At 39.7% G+C, this 16,246-nt stretch overlaps 1 protein-coding gene across 2 annotated transcripts in view; it reads left to right on the plus strand.

Moving 5' to 3' along the window:
- The window catches only part of ADAMTS3 (ADAM metallopeptidase with thrombospondin type 1 motif 3), a 259,718-nt gene extending 244,767 nt beyond the window's left edge, over positions 1-14,951 (plus strand). For both annotated transcript variants that reach the window (XM_066280883.1, XM_066280884.1), the window contains 5 exons: positions 3,326-3,491; positions 5,952-6,084; positions 8,350-8,557; positions 10,491-10,608; positions 14,367-14,951. In XM_066280883.1, the coding sequence (XP_066136980.1) occupies positions 3,326-3,491; positions 5,952-6,084; positions 8,350-8,557; positions 10,491-10,608; positions 14,367-14,926 (1,185 nt within the window). In that variant the 3' untranslated portion in view covers positions 14,927-14,951. The remainder of the gene's footprint in view (positions 1-3,325; positions 3,492-5,951; positions 6,085-8,349; positions 8,558-10,490; positions 10,609-14,366) is intronic.
- Positions 14,952-16,246: the final 1,295 nt, after the last annotated feature.

The raw sequence follows: 16,246 nt of genomic DNA on the forward strand, positions 1-16,246 counted from the left end.
GGTGGAGAGAGCAGGGCTGGTGTTAGAGGTCAGGGTTTGATTCCGCTGCTGTGGTCAGTTTCTTGAAGCGGGCATCAAGGGAAGTTTGTCCAGAGCTTTTCTTTTTCTCATCATAAGTGGTCCATCATCTTAGGCCTTTGGTAAGTGTATGATTAACTTTGGTGAACCTCTCTGTATCAGGATCTTGCTCCTCTAATTTTGCCATTTCTGCTTCAGTGAGACAAAAAGCATCAGCTAACTCTTTTGTGGAAAACATTTTCGGTTCTGGAGTTTCTAGGTCCCTGCTTTCTTCCCTAAATGTTATCATCTGCTGCTCTAGTTCCATAAGGTCTTCACTGGTTAGTTCTTTGCCATGGGAGTCGAGTAACTCGATGATATCATTTTCTCTGATATCCAACTGCAGTTGGTTACCAATAGCCCTTATGGTGTTCTCTTCGTAAATACAAGTTGTACATAAGTCAGATGTTTGTAACTTGGGGACTTACTTGCCATAAACCTAGCCATACACGCTTATGTGTCTTCCTCAACTGGCACTGGCTTCCCAGAGACCAAGTAATTCAAGTGACAGAGAAATTGAAAGACTACAACCAAGACAGGAGTCAGTCTTTTTAAACCTAATCTGGGAAGTGACATGTCATCATGTCTGCTGATATCTGTTTGCTGGAAACAAGTCAGTGTGACAGTCCAGCCCACACTGAAAAGGGGTGAGGAATTGAGCTCCACTTATTGAGAGAGAAGGTACCAGGGATTTGTGAACACCATTTGAAGCCTCCACAATGTCCAGTCATCCCGGTGCTATTTGTTGGGGGGAGAAAACCTGCCCTTTTTCAATTAAATTATCTATTCATCTAGGTCCAAAATTAACTAAATGTATGTGGGTATATTTTTGGACTATAATTCTGTTCCACAGGTTAGATAATTTTAAAGCAAAATATATAATAATCAAAATCTTTAAGGCCCTGGCCAGTTGGCTCAGCGGTAGAGCGTCGGCCTAGCATGCGGAGGACCCGGGTTCGATTCCCGGCCAGGGCACATAGGAGAAGTGCCCATTTGCTTCTCCACCCCTCCGCCGCGCTTTCCTCTCTGTCTCTCTCTTCCCCTCCCGCAGCCAAGGCTCCATTGGAGCAAAGATGGCCGGGGCACTGGGGATGGCTCTGTGGCCTCTGCCTCAGGCGCTAGAGTGGCTCTGGTCGCAACATGGCGACGCCCAGGATGGGCAGAGCATCGCCCCCTGGTGGGCGTGCCGGGTGGATCCCAGTCGGGCGCATGCGGGAGTCTGTCTGACTGTCTCTCCCCGTTTCCAGCTTCAGAAAAATGAAAAGAAAAAAAAAATCTTTAAGTTTGATTGAGTGGAGATCAGAAGCTCTATTTCACTTCTTTGTGGTTACACTGTATTCCGTTCCCGCTGCACAGTCTCGGAGCCCCGCTGTCTAACCTGCGTGATAGATGACCTTGCCACAGCTTTGCCCACAGATAGCAATGTGAACACAGGCAACAGTGTGGGCTGCAGAGATAAGGAGATTTGTCGCTAGGATAGAGAGTTGTAGACAAGCCGTGCTCTATCATTAGGACCTTTCTCTTCCTTTCTAAAGTATTGGAACCCTGGGTAGGGAGCCACGAAACATGGGGGTTGGGCTGTCTGGGGCTGAAAGCATTAGACATCTGGCTAAAATGTAAAGACTGGTGCTTGATTTTTAATGATGTTTTAAAAATAAAGACTAAAGGAAAAAAAGAAAACAGGACCCAGATAACCACTTCCTTCATTTTAGTGGTTTAATTTCACTTGATTTCTCAAACAAAAGCTGTTTTTAAAAGTTTAGTTTAAAATACTAAGGAATTGCACATTTCTTCCCTTGTATAAGTGATATAAGCCTATATAAACTATGTGATAGTTATTAAAAACTTATTTTTTAAAAAATTCTTTATCCCGGCCAGATAGCTTGGTTGGTTAGAGCATCATCCTGGAAACAAAGGTTGCTGGTTCGATTCTCTGATCAGGGCACATACAGGAACACCTGGGTGTTTCTGTCTTTCTCTCTCTCCCTGCCTCTCTCAAAAAAAAATTACTTACTCTAAACAAAATTTAAAAGCAAATAAAAAATTAAATATATTTGCAGTGCTTATAAAAATATTCTTATTGTATAGATTATTCTTTTTTATTGATTTTAGTGAGAGAGCAGGAAGGAGGGAAGAGAGAAAGATCGACTTGTTGTTTCATTTATGTGCCCTGACCAGGGATTGAACCTGCAACCTTGGTGTTATCCAGCCGGGGCCTGCATAGATTATTTAGAAAAAAGATATGCATGCCATTTTACAAAGAGAGGACATAACATGACCATGCAATGTATAGCAGACAAAATTCAAATGACTAGTAAACTTAGGAAAAGTAAACTTGACTCTTTATCAACTAAATAGCAACTAAAGCAACAATCCTTTGCCCATTCAATTAATAAAGGTGAAAATTGTATAATAGGTAGTGCTGAATTGGGGCACTTTCATACAGTCTCATTATGAAAGTAATAACTATTCCAACTATTCTGAAGGTCCATTCACCAGTCTATCATAAGAACTATAAAAAGTATTTGTACTCTTCAGCTTCCAAAGGAAAATCAGAAATCACCATAAAGGTGGGGACAAATTCTAATCAAAACAAATATTTATTATAAGCAAATAGTTAAATAATACATACAACCTTTAGAATTAAACACTATGCTGACATTTAAAGTATGTTTCCATATAATATTTACTCTCTTGGGCAATGGTATGTAACACATTTATTGAAATAAGCAAGTCTAAGAAGTATGTGTGTGTGTGTAGACATGCACACATACAATATGCAAATATCTTGAGGTATCCCAAAATAATAGAAATAACTTTCGTTTTCTCTGGTTTAATGTAGAATTATGAATGAATTTTTTTGTACTTTTCCACAATCTATATTTTCTGAAGGGAATTTTATTATTTTTATCATTGTAACAAAATCTTAAAGAATAATTTTTAAATGCACTAAGGAGATACTATTGTAACTTAATGAAATTTACAGTGAATCTTATTATAAAATTATTTTTATATTCCAAAGTCTTACTCCTCAGTGTATATATTTTTATACTTTTTATGGTCAAAGTTTTATACATATATTTGAATTTTTTTCTTAACTAGGGTACACTTGTACTTTAGTTGATTGAAACAAAAACATACTTTTAGATGCAACTTGAAAGTTTTCCAGTTTCAGTAAGAGCAATATTCTGAAATATTTGTAATTTTTTATTCATAATCTAAAATTCTCACAGGTGATTTACATATATCTATTCCATGTGTGCGTTAGATTATACCTCAGGAGAATGATACCCGCTCTAGCCTGACATATAAGTACATCATCCATGAAGACTCTGCACCTACAATCAACAACAACAACGTCATCCAGGAAGAATTAGACACTTTTGAGTGGGCTTTGAAGAGCTGGTCTCAGTGTTCCAAACCCTGTGGTGGAGGTAACAGTTGAACACATTTATTACATTACAAAATAATGCATATTAAGCCAATCTTCTTGCTTCTGCCTTATGGATTGTGTCTAATGAGGCTATAATCTGAGAATATCATACATAGCTAAAACATAACCACAAAGCTTTTTTACTGAAATCTCAGAATCTACAAAGGACAGGAATGCATTCATAAGAATGGCAGACCTTCTTCAAATCCCCTGGCCCTTTTCCTCAGACACTCTCTGTCTCCATCATGTAGAGGTAGCTGTAATCACTTTCATCTTCCCAAACTCTTGCAATTCAGTGTCCTCTGTTGCTTGTGTTTCTTCTTCTCCACTTTTACTTTCCACATCTATGCATTTCTTTTCTATCAGTGTTAACAATGAAAGAGCTATTAGTTGTACTATGGACCAGATCCAGTTTTAAATGCTTTATATATTAATGCATGAATACTCACAGTGCCTCTGTGAAGTCACTGTTATTATCTGTATGATATTAGTAGAGAAGCTGAAGAATAGGGAAGATAAGTAATTAGCCCAGGCCATATACTATAAACCCAGAGGATCTGGCTTTTGAGTATCTGCTTTTACTATGTGGTGCTGCCTCTCTGCCCTCCCTAAAGTAAACCCGGTAAGCTGGTTCCTCAGCTGCTCCTACCTTCCATTTCCTCTAATTCTGTATAGCGGAGCTTCAGAATCTGAGCTGGCCAGGACAGAATTCTCCCCAACAGGCAAGAGAAGGCTAGGGATAGTTGAAAATAAAAGATGATTCCTAGTGGGGAATGCCTGGGCAAATTATATATTTTATAATTTTAAATTAAAGAAATTTCTAAAATAGGTTTTTGGTTTTTGTTTTTTAGCAGGAGTAGGCATAAAGTGTTTTAGTTAATTATGTAAATGATAGTTTATTCATTACAAGAGTATTTATTTAATTTGGATCCTCCCTCCTCCTGCACCCTCAACTTTGACTTGGTCACAAGATTTGTCACAGGCACCTTTTAATATCTGCCACATCTATTCCTTCCTCACCAGGCTTCCTTAGCGATTTTGGAAGGAGAGATTACTGCAAAAGTCACCTAGTCAGCTAATGCTTTATTTTATTCTCTTTCTTTATTTCCAAGGTGATATTTTTGAATTAATGAATGAGTAGAATTATATTATTTCCTTGATTCAAATCTTTAGTTTCCTAATATGTTGCCCCGAAATACTGTATAACTTATATAGTATTATTGCTAAAAGTTGATAACCTGAATTTAACCATTAGGAGACTCTCGAACCCAAATTGTGGGACATTTTACAAAATAGCTGGCCCATACATCTCAAACATAATAAAGATAAAAAGAGTCTCAAAAATTGATCCAAATTAATTTCATGACAACTACATATTCTTGATTGGAAAAGCATTACAGAACATTATAAAGACAATTGAAAATTATTGTGTATAATCAATATATTATATAATAGTATTATATCTGCATTAAATGTCCTGATCTTTAAGAATTATAGTGTGGTTATGTAAGAAAATGGACTTGTTGTGAACGATATATGCTGAAGTATTTAGAAGTAAGGGTCAGGATGTCAGCAACTTATTCCCAAATGGTTCAGCAAAATCTTCCATGTATATTTTATAGTAATTATATATTATGTTATATTATTATTATAATTAATATATAAATATGTGTATATATCTCAAATATAGTAACATAATAACACAAGTTTAATCTAGATGCAAGGTATACAAATGTTTATTGTGCTTTTCTTACAACTTTCTTTAGGTTGGAAATTTTCAAAATAAAGATTAAATATTTAGCAATGTGAAAGCTGGTGGTTGGGCAGACCTTTACCACCTCCCTGTGACCTTCAGCGTGAAGTCCAGATTCCTGTCTGGCTCTCAGGCCTTTACATTGGATTCTTTCCTATCTCTCACCCCTTCACACATTAAACTTCAGTCATACAGTTTTCTAGATGTTGTTTTCTTTGCTTGGAGGATTATTCTGCTTTATTTCCCCTTATGCAATACTATTTGGACTTCAAGATTCTGCTCAGGAAAGTGCTGATTTTGTAAGAGTTCCCTCCCCTCCTTCAGCAGTTACACTTTCCTCTCTCTGTTCCTTTGGTGCCCCCTACAGGGAACTGAGTACCTAACTCTGAAAAAGCTTAGGTCACAGGATATTGTGAGTGATTTTCAGACAGGTCCCTGATACTGGATTCTGTATATTCAGGGTCCAGTTTATTAGCAAATGTGCAGTTACTATTTAATCATTTGTAGTATTTATTAAGTGTGGGCTTTGAAAAAATAAGACACTTTGTTTTTTTACTTCTGGCCCTTCAGCACCTAGAACAGTGCCAGCTTATTGTATGCATTCAGTAAATATAAATTATATTTGTTGAATGAATGAACAAATGACCAGTTAGTTATATGACAGAATGAATAAGTGATCAAATTCAAAGAAATATATTTCCTCTCCAGGTTTTCAGTACACTAAATACGGATGCCGTAGGAAAAGCGACAATAAAATGGTTCATCGCAGCTTCTGTGAAGTCAACAAAAAGCCAAAACCTATTAGAAGAATTTGCAATATTCAAGAGTGTACACATCCACTGTAAGCATTCATTTTAACTATCATGCCCCCAGGACAAAATAATATGGATTTAAGTGTCTTTAGCTTTTTTTAATTTTAATTTTAGTCAAAGCTAATACATGCACCTGGTTTAGTCAAATCAATTCCCTGGAATTATATAAAGCTGTGGTTACATATCCCTGTTCCTCAAAAACATTACTTTGAGTTGTGATACTTCTTTTGATATTTGGTACTGCAGCTTCCATCTCTCTAAGTAAAATGTTTTTGCTTTTACTGCTTGACTTTTGGGGGGGAGGCGGGGCACAGGAGGGTTTAGACATTATGTATATTGAATTTCCACTGTGGAAAGTGAAGGATTTAGCATTCTTTTAGAATCCTTTTCCAAATGCACATGTGAAGTCCACACTTCTCCCTTCCTCTATACTTCCAATATTGGTATCATCTTTTACTGATATTAATATATAGAGTTTATATTATTTCAACAACATGCATCCCTTGTACCAGTTGAGTTACTTATCAAGCTCTTATTTCATTTCTTTTCTTGTAAAACTTTGTTTCTTCTAGAGTTAACGAATGTCTTGATTTTTATATATATATTTTTACTATTTTTCACTAGGTCATCCCCAGAGTTTCTTCCATGAGTATCAATCTACTCTAAATACTAAGCACTCAAGTGTCATGTCATTGGCATCTTAGAGACATCTCTCGGAGAGTTCTATGTGTTTCACCTCTACCCTAGATGCTGCACAGCTTTTACCCAGGGGTTTGTTTTTACCCTCCTCCTAACTAGTCCTCTTGCCTCTCTATCTGGCATTGGTGCTCCTGTTTCCTGCATTCCCTGTCTTCTTATCTCCTGGCGTATTCATTTGTTGTGGTGCGTCATATCTTCCAATAGCTTCATGAAAAGAAATGTAAACGAAGCGAAATTTTTATATAAGAATTAAATTTGGCCCTGGCCGATTGGCTCAGTGGTAGAGCATCAGCCTAGCGTGCAGGAGTCCCGGGTTCGATTCCCGGCTAGGGCACACAGGAGAAGCGCCCATCTGCTTCTCCACCTCTCCCTCCTCCTTCCTCTCTGTCTCTCTCTTCCCCTCCCGCAGCCGAGGCTCCATTGGAGCAAAGATGGCCCGGGCGCTGAGGATGGCTCTATGGCCTCTGCCTCAGGTGCTAGAATGGCTCTGATTGCGGCAGAGTGACACCCCAGATGGGTAGAGCATGGCCCCCTGGTGGGCATGCCGGGTGGATCCCAGTTGGGCGCATGCAGGAGTCTGTCTGACTGCTTCCCCGTTTTCAACTTAAGAAAGGTACAAAAAAAAGAAAAGAATTAAATTTTTCTATACCTAAAAAAACATAAGTTCAAATGTAAGGTTATACAAGAAGTCTTTCTTCTACTCTTGATCTATGGACACATACTTAATTTCAAACTATAATATATTTTACTCTGAATTTTGAAACCATTGTTCTATCGTTTTTCAGATTCCAGTGTTGCTGAGAAAAGTAATTGCCATTTGGCCCCAGTTCTATGTGATCTGTTTTTGTTTGTCATCATTAGTTTGTAGTATCTTTTGTTCCCAGCATCCTGGAATTTTCACAGCATTGGTGCTTATCTTTTCTCATCCATTGTGCTGTGTACTCATCAACTTTATAAGGCATAAAACCAATATTTTTCATCTCTGGGAGATTTTCTTATATCTCCTTTCTAAAACGTCCCCTGTTTTGTCTGTTTATTTGTTTGTTTTTGATGTTCTTTCTTTCTGGGATATTTGTAGTTAGGCTTCCTAGACAGATCTAATTTTCTCTTCACTCCTATTGTTTATTGTTCCACTTGCTAAATTTTTCACTTTTACTATGATGTTAATATTCAAGAGAGTCCTTTTTAAAATTTCTTTCAGGTTTTTAACACCATTAGGCAATATGACTGAGAGTGGGTTGGTGTTATTGTGTAAACTACCATCATGTCTGAACCCAACCAGGTACCCTTAAGATGAGTTTCAGAAAACATCTGTTGATCATCTTTGAGGAAAGGAAAAGCTCTCAGGATCACTGGGAGGCAGACAAATACTAAGTCATTAAAAAATAGACATGCCAGGCCTGTTATTGTTAGAAAGTTCCAAGCCTTTTTAACTGTTCGATGCCCCTGTTTTTCTGAAAGTGCTTCCTGTACTACCACGTGCCCTACTGGGCTGCACGTCACTCAGAGCGCAGAAGAGTCTAGGCTTGCAATGCAAGAGGGTGCACACTCTGCATCCCAGTGACCATGTGCAATCTTACCCTCCACACCCACAGCTGGGTGGCAGAGGAATGGGAGCATTGCACCAAAACCTGTGGCAGTTCTGGCTACCAGCTCCGCTCCGTGCGCTGCCTCCAGCCCCTCCTCGACGGCACCAACCGCTCCGTGCACAGCAAGTACTGCATGGGAGACCGTCCCGAGAGCCGCCGGCCTTGCAACAGAGTGCCCTGCCCAGCCCAATGGAAAACGGGGCCCTGGAGTGAGGTGGGTGTGTGAATTCTGTGTGCACGTATATGTGTATAAGCAGATAAATCACATTTTTATTTTGTTTAAGTATCAGGCAGGCTTTGTGTGACTTGAGAAACTCACATGTTTTGTAGTCATTGAGCACCTGGTGGTGTTAGAAAAAAATAACATTTTAAAACAGTGTTTGCATTTAAGATTAGTTGGTAGAGGCAAACCATGTTTGTATGCATTGTGACAAAGGAGTCTAAAGGTGATTGGCCTTCTGTTTAATATCTTTGTTGACCCCCATTCCTACTGGGTAAATTCCAAGCCCCTGACACTGAATGCAGGACCCTACCCCATTTGTTCCCACATTAACTCTTCTTTTTTCACTGAGGTATATTAGTTTCAAGTGTACAATGTAATGATATATATATATATTGCAAAATGATTACCACAATAACCACAAGAAGTCCTACACTGACTTTTCTTATTGTTTCTTGATTACAACTCTTTGACCCAGTTTGAGTAAAATTCTCACTGTCCAGAAAAGACTGTGCTGGTCAGAGCCTCCTCCTTCTGGAGGCTGAGCCTTCCCCTCCTCTCTGCCTATATCCGTTTCATCTACCAGTGCTCATTCCATAGCCCGAAATGCCACCTTTTGGGGCTGCTGTGCCCAAAGTCCTTCTCATGTATTCCAAAGACATGTTGATGGCAGAGTATTGTGACTCCTGTCCTTGAGCCTGTGCTTACCACGAAGCCACCTACTTCTCAAGAACCGTGTGCTTTGCTTCCCCCGTCCCCAGCCAGCACCTGTGTGATGACTGGCTGACTCAATGTTGTGGTGCCTGAATTAACCTGTGTCTTTAGTATTTGTGAAGACACATAGTGAGATGTCAGGGGGCACAGAAGAGCTTAAAGAAGGAAGGGCATCAAAAAGCAGATCAGGAATGAAGGAGGACATGGGAAGCAGGTCGATGGAGGAGGTCAGGCAAGTGAGGGTCGCCTGAACAGACCGCAGAGATAACGCATGTTCTTTTCCCCTCAGAGCCTGGCACGGGGTGCCTCCTCTGTAGCTTCAGAGCAGCTTGCCTCTACGCTAAAGAAATGAATTAATGGGGTTAGAGTAATAGTGGTCCCAAAGAGGTTGAATTAACCAAGGTCGCATGTCAGTAAACCCTGCCATCTGTGAGGAAGGGGAGAAAATGGGAAGGTCAATACCACCATCCGCTTCCTGAAAACAGGTACCACTCCTGTTTTTAGGAACTATGAAGTACTAACATTGTAGTACTAATGGCTTGTTTTGTAGCAAATGCTTATTACATGCCAGGCAGAATTTTTACATACTTTGTCCCTCTGCCTTCATTACTTCTTCACCAGTCCTCTAAGGCAAGTATATTACCCCAGCTTTCAGAGGAAAAGCAACACTGCCAGGCTGGTAAATGATGGAGCCGGGCTAGAACCCTAGGCTACCTGTCTCCAAACCATGCTGTGAACCCACCCAGTAGAGAAGGAACTTCAGAGCTGTGTGCGTGAGTGTGTGTGTGTGTGCGCGTGTGTGTGTGAGAGTGTGCGTGTGCGTGAGTGTGTGTGAGTGTGTGTGCGTGAGTGTATGTGAGTGTGTGTGTGTGCGTGTGTGTGCATAAAGTGTGTGAGAATGTGTGTGTGAGTGGGAGAGTGTGTGTGAGAGTGTGTGTGAGACAGTGTGTGTGCGTGTGTGTGTGCGTGCATGAGTATGTGTGAGAGTGTGTGTGCGTGAGTGTATGTGTGAGAGTGTGTGTGTGAGTATGTGTGTGTGAGAGAGTGTATGTGAGAGAGACAGTGTGTGTGTGTGTCTGAGAGACAGTGTGTGTGAGTGTGTGTGTGTGTGTGTGTGTGTGTGAGTGTGTGAGTGGGCGTGGGCGTGGGGGAAAGAAAGAAAAGGCGGTATTGGTGCAATAAACACCCGTAATCGCAGCCTTTGTTTCTGTAGTGTTCCGCTACCTGCGGCGAAGGGACGGAGGTGAGGCAGGTCCTCTGCCGGGCCGCAGACCACTGCGACAGGGCAAAGCCCGAGTCCGTCCGAGCATGTCAGCTGCCTCCCTGTAATGGTAGGTGTGACACTAACTGGTTTCACGGCTCTTGACAGTGGTTTGTAAGCATCAAAAAAAGCAGAATTTTCTTTCAGGACAAGCTGTGGAATTTCTATTTACTTATCAAAAAATAGCCAGAGGAAAACAGTCTTACAAATTAGCCTAAAACAATTCTGAAGAATGGAGATTGAGGCCATGTGCCGCCCAGCGCATGATCCTCCCCCGCGCAGCCTCCCACACTGTTCCCGGTAGGCTGCGGTGCTGGGGGCGGTCTGCGTCGTGGCCCTGGAGCGTCTGTCAATTTGTGATCCCAGACAAGCTGCTTGTTTTCCTTATATTACAGAAGGTTTTGAAATGTTTTACTAAAATTATTGAATATAGACACATGGACGATAGCTGCTACTCAAAAGCCATTTCCAGTGTCTGTCTATCCATATATGTGTACTCCCCGAGGGTGATCTCAGCATAGACACCTTGCACACAGGCAGCAACGTGCCTAACCTACTCTTGCAGTATTGCAAAAGCAAGAGCCGATTTCATTTAAAAGTAAACAGTAATGTGCTACTGTAAAACAAACAAAATATATATTGGATGGTTTCCGTTTCTGTACCTCTCTCTGCTTCTTCCCCTTCTTCCATCTCCTTCTCCTTCTTCCTCTTCTGCTCCTTCTCACCATCCACCCTTCCTTTCTCCTCCCCTCTTCCTTCATGTCTTCCTTACTCTCCTTTTTCTCCCCCCACTCTTTCTCTACCACGTGGGCCTGTGTCTCTCTCTCTTGCTTCTCACTCTCTTTTTCCAAGTCTTATGCATTCTCTCCCCTCGTCCTCTCCTTACCCTCCCCACACCACAAGCTTCCTCTGAAATGCAATTCCACTAAGTCTGTGCCTAATGACATCTGCACACACTGCTCTGACAAGCTAGTGAGGCTTGGGATTGAAGAAGTTGTTGGCTGGCAACATCGTAAGTAAACCATTGACTGAATGTGGACGTCTGCTAAATGGTGTTTTTTTCCAAAAAAAAATTTGAAAAGCACTATTTTATAAAATGTCTTTTTGTTTGTTTGTTTTTGGAGGAAATTTCAGGCTTCAAGTCTTAAAAAGTATTTCATTATACATTTTCATTTGAAATGTGTAATGTCATGAACAAGAATGACCATGAGGGGGAGACAAAAGACTTACATATTTTAATCACTTTTCTTTGGAAAGTCTATTTGAAAATTGAAAACACAAGTCAAATCTGAAAGACAAACTTGACTCAGAAGCTGTAAAGTTTAGTTTCTCTAATATTTTATTTTTATGAAAGCATTATTGCCAGGAGGCTAACTACTTTGTAAGCGTTATTGATCTTAATAGCTGATAGAGCTATATAGTTCTGCAAATATACCTAATTATCAGCAAGAATTTGCTCAATTGTCTTCCTTTAGCCAAAAGAAAATGTTTTTATTGTAAAACAGAGGTGCTGATGAGGGGACATAACTATGTTAGTGATTCCGCATTCTTGTAGCTGCTTTCTGCTCTAAAATGTAGAATGCTAAGAGTTCTAAAGGCCACATATTTCTATCATCTATCAACTGAGTAAGTAATACTTCCCGTCAGAATCTCAAGCTGCCATTAGAATCAAATGGCCTTTTGAGACCCTGTGTAAACGCTTTTCCCAAATCTCTTAAATGATCTGGCATGCGTGGAGTGAGAAGGCTAAAAAGCTTCCTTAATTTTATTGATTGTCATGTGAACCCGTTTCTAGGCCTCGATTGGATTGTACTATTTGTTGTTGCCCTTAAGCCCTTCCCATGCCTCTCAAGGCAAATTACCATAAAACAAAAGCATTCCTTTGATCATATTTTTTCCCAGATTGTCTCTCCCTTTTTCCTCTTGCATACAGAAGCATATTCTGGCCATAATTAGACCCAGGCTGTGAACCGTTCCCTGCAGTGCCAACCTGCTCACACTTAGAGACAGGAGACCCTATGTGTTCTCCTTTTACTCACAGAGAATAGAGCGCTTGGAGCTGGAATACATAATTTAGAAGGTTTAAAAGACTTGGAGCAGAATGGAGGTGATGGAGGTGAGGAATCTGAGAAAAAAGAGACTGCAGGGTCCGATCAGGTTCACTGTCCTAGGACGTACGTAGGGCAGGGGTCCCCAAACTACAGCCCGCAGGCCGCATGCGGCCCCCTGAGGCCATTTATCTGGCCCTCCCCGGACTTCCGGAAGGGACAACTCTTTCATTGGTGGTCAGTGAGAGGAGCACATTGACCATCTCATTAGCCAAAAGCAGGCCCATAGTTCCCATTGAAATACTGGTCAGTTTGTTGATTTAAATTTACTTGTTCTTTATTTTAAATATTGTATTTGTTCCCGTTTTATTTTTTTACTTTAAAATAAGATATGTGCAGTGTGCATAGGAATTTGTTCATAGTTTTTTTGTTTTGTTTTGTTTTTTTTTAGAGACAGAGAGAGAGAGAGAGTCAGAGAAAGGGATAGACAGGGACAGACAGGAACGGAGAGGTGAGAAGCATCAATCATTAGTTTTTCGTTGCACATTGCAACACCTTAGTTGTTCATTGATTGCTTTCTCATATGTGCCTTGACCGTGGGCCTTCAGCAGACCGAGTAAACCCTTGCTGAGCCAGCGACCTTGGGTCCAAGCTGTGAGTTTTGCTCAAACCAGATGAGCCCGCACTCAAGCTGGCGACCTCAGGGTGTCAAACCTGGGTCTTCCACATCCCAATCCAACGCTCTTATCTACTGTGCCACCATCTGGTCAGGCTGTTCATACTTTTTTTTTATAGTCCGGCCCTCCAACAGTCTGAGGGACAGTGAACTGGTCCCCTGTGTAAAAAGTTTGGGGACCCCTGGCCTAGAGCCTTAAATACATAGGAAGAAAAACTAATTTCCTTAAGATATAGGTGCACAAAAAGTCATTTAGTTATTATAAGGAATTGATATTTGAGGAATGAAACCCATTAGGGTGATTCTCAGGCATTCAGAACATAGAAGATTACCTTAGCTAATATAAAATACTCAAATACATCATACTATCTAATAGATCTGTAAATGTCTGGCAAATATAAGTCATTCTGCAATTTGGGACGTGGGCATGGCTTTATAACTCTAATGGGTAATTTTCTTATTTCTAATATATAATAAGTAAAGGTGGTATTCTTAGTCCTCCTATTGGACTTGCCCACTGACCCTTTTTTTAAATTTTTTTCAAACTTTAGAAAAAAAGATTCTCAATTTTTTTTGACAGCTTACATAGCAGGTTCCTTACCTAACAATATAGTATTACCTAATAATACATCTAATCAAGACGTTATATATTTTGAGATTTAATTTATTCCAACAGATCTTTAGTATATACTTTTATTTTAAATTTAATAGAGAGGCTACTCTATTAGAAAGACAAAAATACCATAAAATAAACCAGACAACTCTTTATATTCTAAAAATATTTGTGTTAAAATTAATCCTATTTTCTTATTAGAAAGTTCAGATATAGTTTCCTAGTAAGAACAAAAAAATACTTTCAACTTGAAGGCCCCTAGGGAGATATGAAAATGAAGGTCAACCCAAGTGCTTTGCACGTAAAAAAACCAAAAAACACTGCTTATTTTAGTGAATTCATCCTAATCCTGATATTTTTAATGCAAAGGCTCAGGTGGACAACTCCCATCAATGTCTGATTTTACTTAAATCTTTATGTAGTCATAAGCAATTTTAAGTTCTTTCTTCCTTATACTTTATGTTTTGATGATTTTTTTTTAATTTTTGCAGATGAGCCATGTTTGGGAGATAAATCCATATTCTGTCAGATGGAGGTGCTGGCGCGGTACTGCTCCATCCCAGGTTATAACAAGTTATGTTGTGAGTCCTGTAGTAAGCGCAGCAGCACCCTGCCGCCACCGTTCCTTCCTGAGGCTGCTGAAACTCACGAGGACATTATCTTTAACCCCAGTGACCTCCCTGGATCTCTAGTGATGCCTACATCTTTGGTTCCCTACCATTCAGAGACTACTGCTGAGAGAAAGAAGTCTTTGAGTAGGATCCCTTCAGTGGGAGGTCCAAATGCATATGCTGCTTTCAGACTAAACAGTAAACCTGATGGTGCTAACTTACCCCCACAGAGAGCTCAGCAAGCAGAAAGTCAGACTGGGAGGCAGGAATCCCCTGCCAGCAAGAGTCGCCATCTCACTTCCTCTTCACAAGTGGCTGCTGTCCCCTTCCTTGCAGTCCGCCATTCAATAGGTGCTACTTCTCAGGCAAGAACCTCAAAGAAAGATGAAAAGATTGTTGACAAGAAACATCCGGTAAGATCATCCACCTTGGAACGATGAGAAGGTGAACCTAAAAGGCTAAAAATCAGGAAATACTGGCCAAACTCCCTCTCCACATGGTGCATACAGCTTGTTTAAAGTGGAAATCTCCAGAGATGGTCAACTCGTTTTACCTGGAAATGGAAGAACAAAAAGTGCTGGTTCACTTTCTAGTTGCTTTCCTCCTTTTTTTGTTCTGCATTGACTCATTTACTAGAATGCAATGGAAGAAAGCACCAAAGAATATTAACAGAAGGAAAGTAAGTTGCTAAGTATATTGGTCACGCTCTAAAGCAGAAAAGGGACTGGAACCAATTGTGCATATTGGCTGATTTTTTTGTTTTAAAAAAGTTATAGTAAAAATTTTTTAAAAAGAGGTGCCAACAGTTTACACCTTAACAAAATATTTTGGAAATGGAGAAAGAATTCGTAGACTTGTATTCCTATTTATCTATATTAGAAATATTGTATGAGCAAATTTGCAGCTGTTGTGTAAATACTGTATATTGCAGAAATCAGTATTATTTTAAGAGATGTGTTCTCAAATGATTGTTTACTATATTACATTTCTGGATGTTCTAGGTGCTTGTCATTGAGTATTGCCTTATTTGACATTGTATGGGTTGATTTTCAAAGCTGAATATTACAAAGAAGAAGTTAGAATTGCAGCTACTGACAATACAAAACAAAGGGTTTTTGTTCAATCAACAATGTGATACCTAAATTACAGAGAAAGAAAAAAATCAGATAAGCTGCAGATAAACAGATTTCAGCTTCCCTATTATCTTCCATCCTTTAATAAAAAGGAATAGAACTCTGGTCACAGGGAACAGAGACCAGTAAATGAACATGTGCAAGACATAGCTGAAACCCTCTTACAAGGACATCAATAGGCACCACTGAAGTGTCCCGTGTTCTTGTGTTGCTGTTTATTTTCCAGTTGTTGACATAGCCAAGAAAAAGCATACTCAATGTACTGTAATAATAACAAAGGAATACGTATGGAGATAATTTTTATGTTGGTAGCTGAAAAAAGCATCGTTGAACTAGAATTGATATTGAAGTACAGTAGGGCTTTGAGGCTTTGGAAGCAGGGTCTAAAAAGCATTTGTCAATGGTTGCAATATTTATTTTCTGCATGGTTCACACGCCCAAATATTCACAACCACAATGCATCTGACTGCAATAATGTGCTAGTAATTTATGTCAGTGGTCACCTTACAGTGAAGCCAGAAATGCTCTCTCCAGGGAGTAGATGTAAAGTACTTGTATATAAAATTCAGAACTGAAGATATTTATTAAAAGTTGATTTTTTTTTCTTGATAGTATTTTTATGTACTA

The sequence above is a fragment of the Saccopteryx bilineata genome, chromosome 5 (assembly GCF_036850765.1).
Source record: "Saccopteryx bilineata isolate mSacBil1 chromosome 5, mSacBil1_pri_phased_curated, whole genome shotgun sequence".
NCBI classification, from domain to species: Eukaryota; Metazoa; Chordata; class Mammalia; order Chiroptera; family Emballonuridae; genus Saccopteryx; species Saccopteryx bilineata.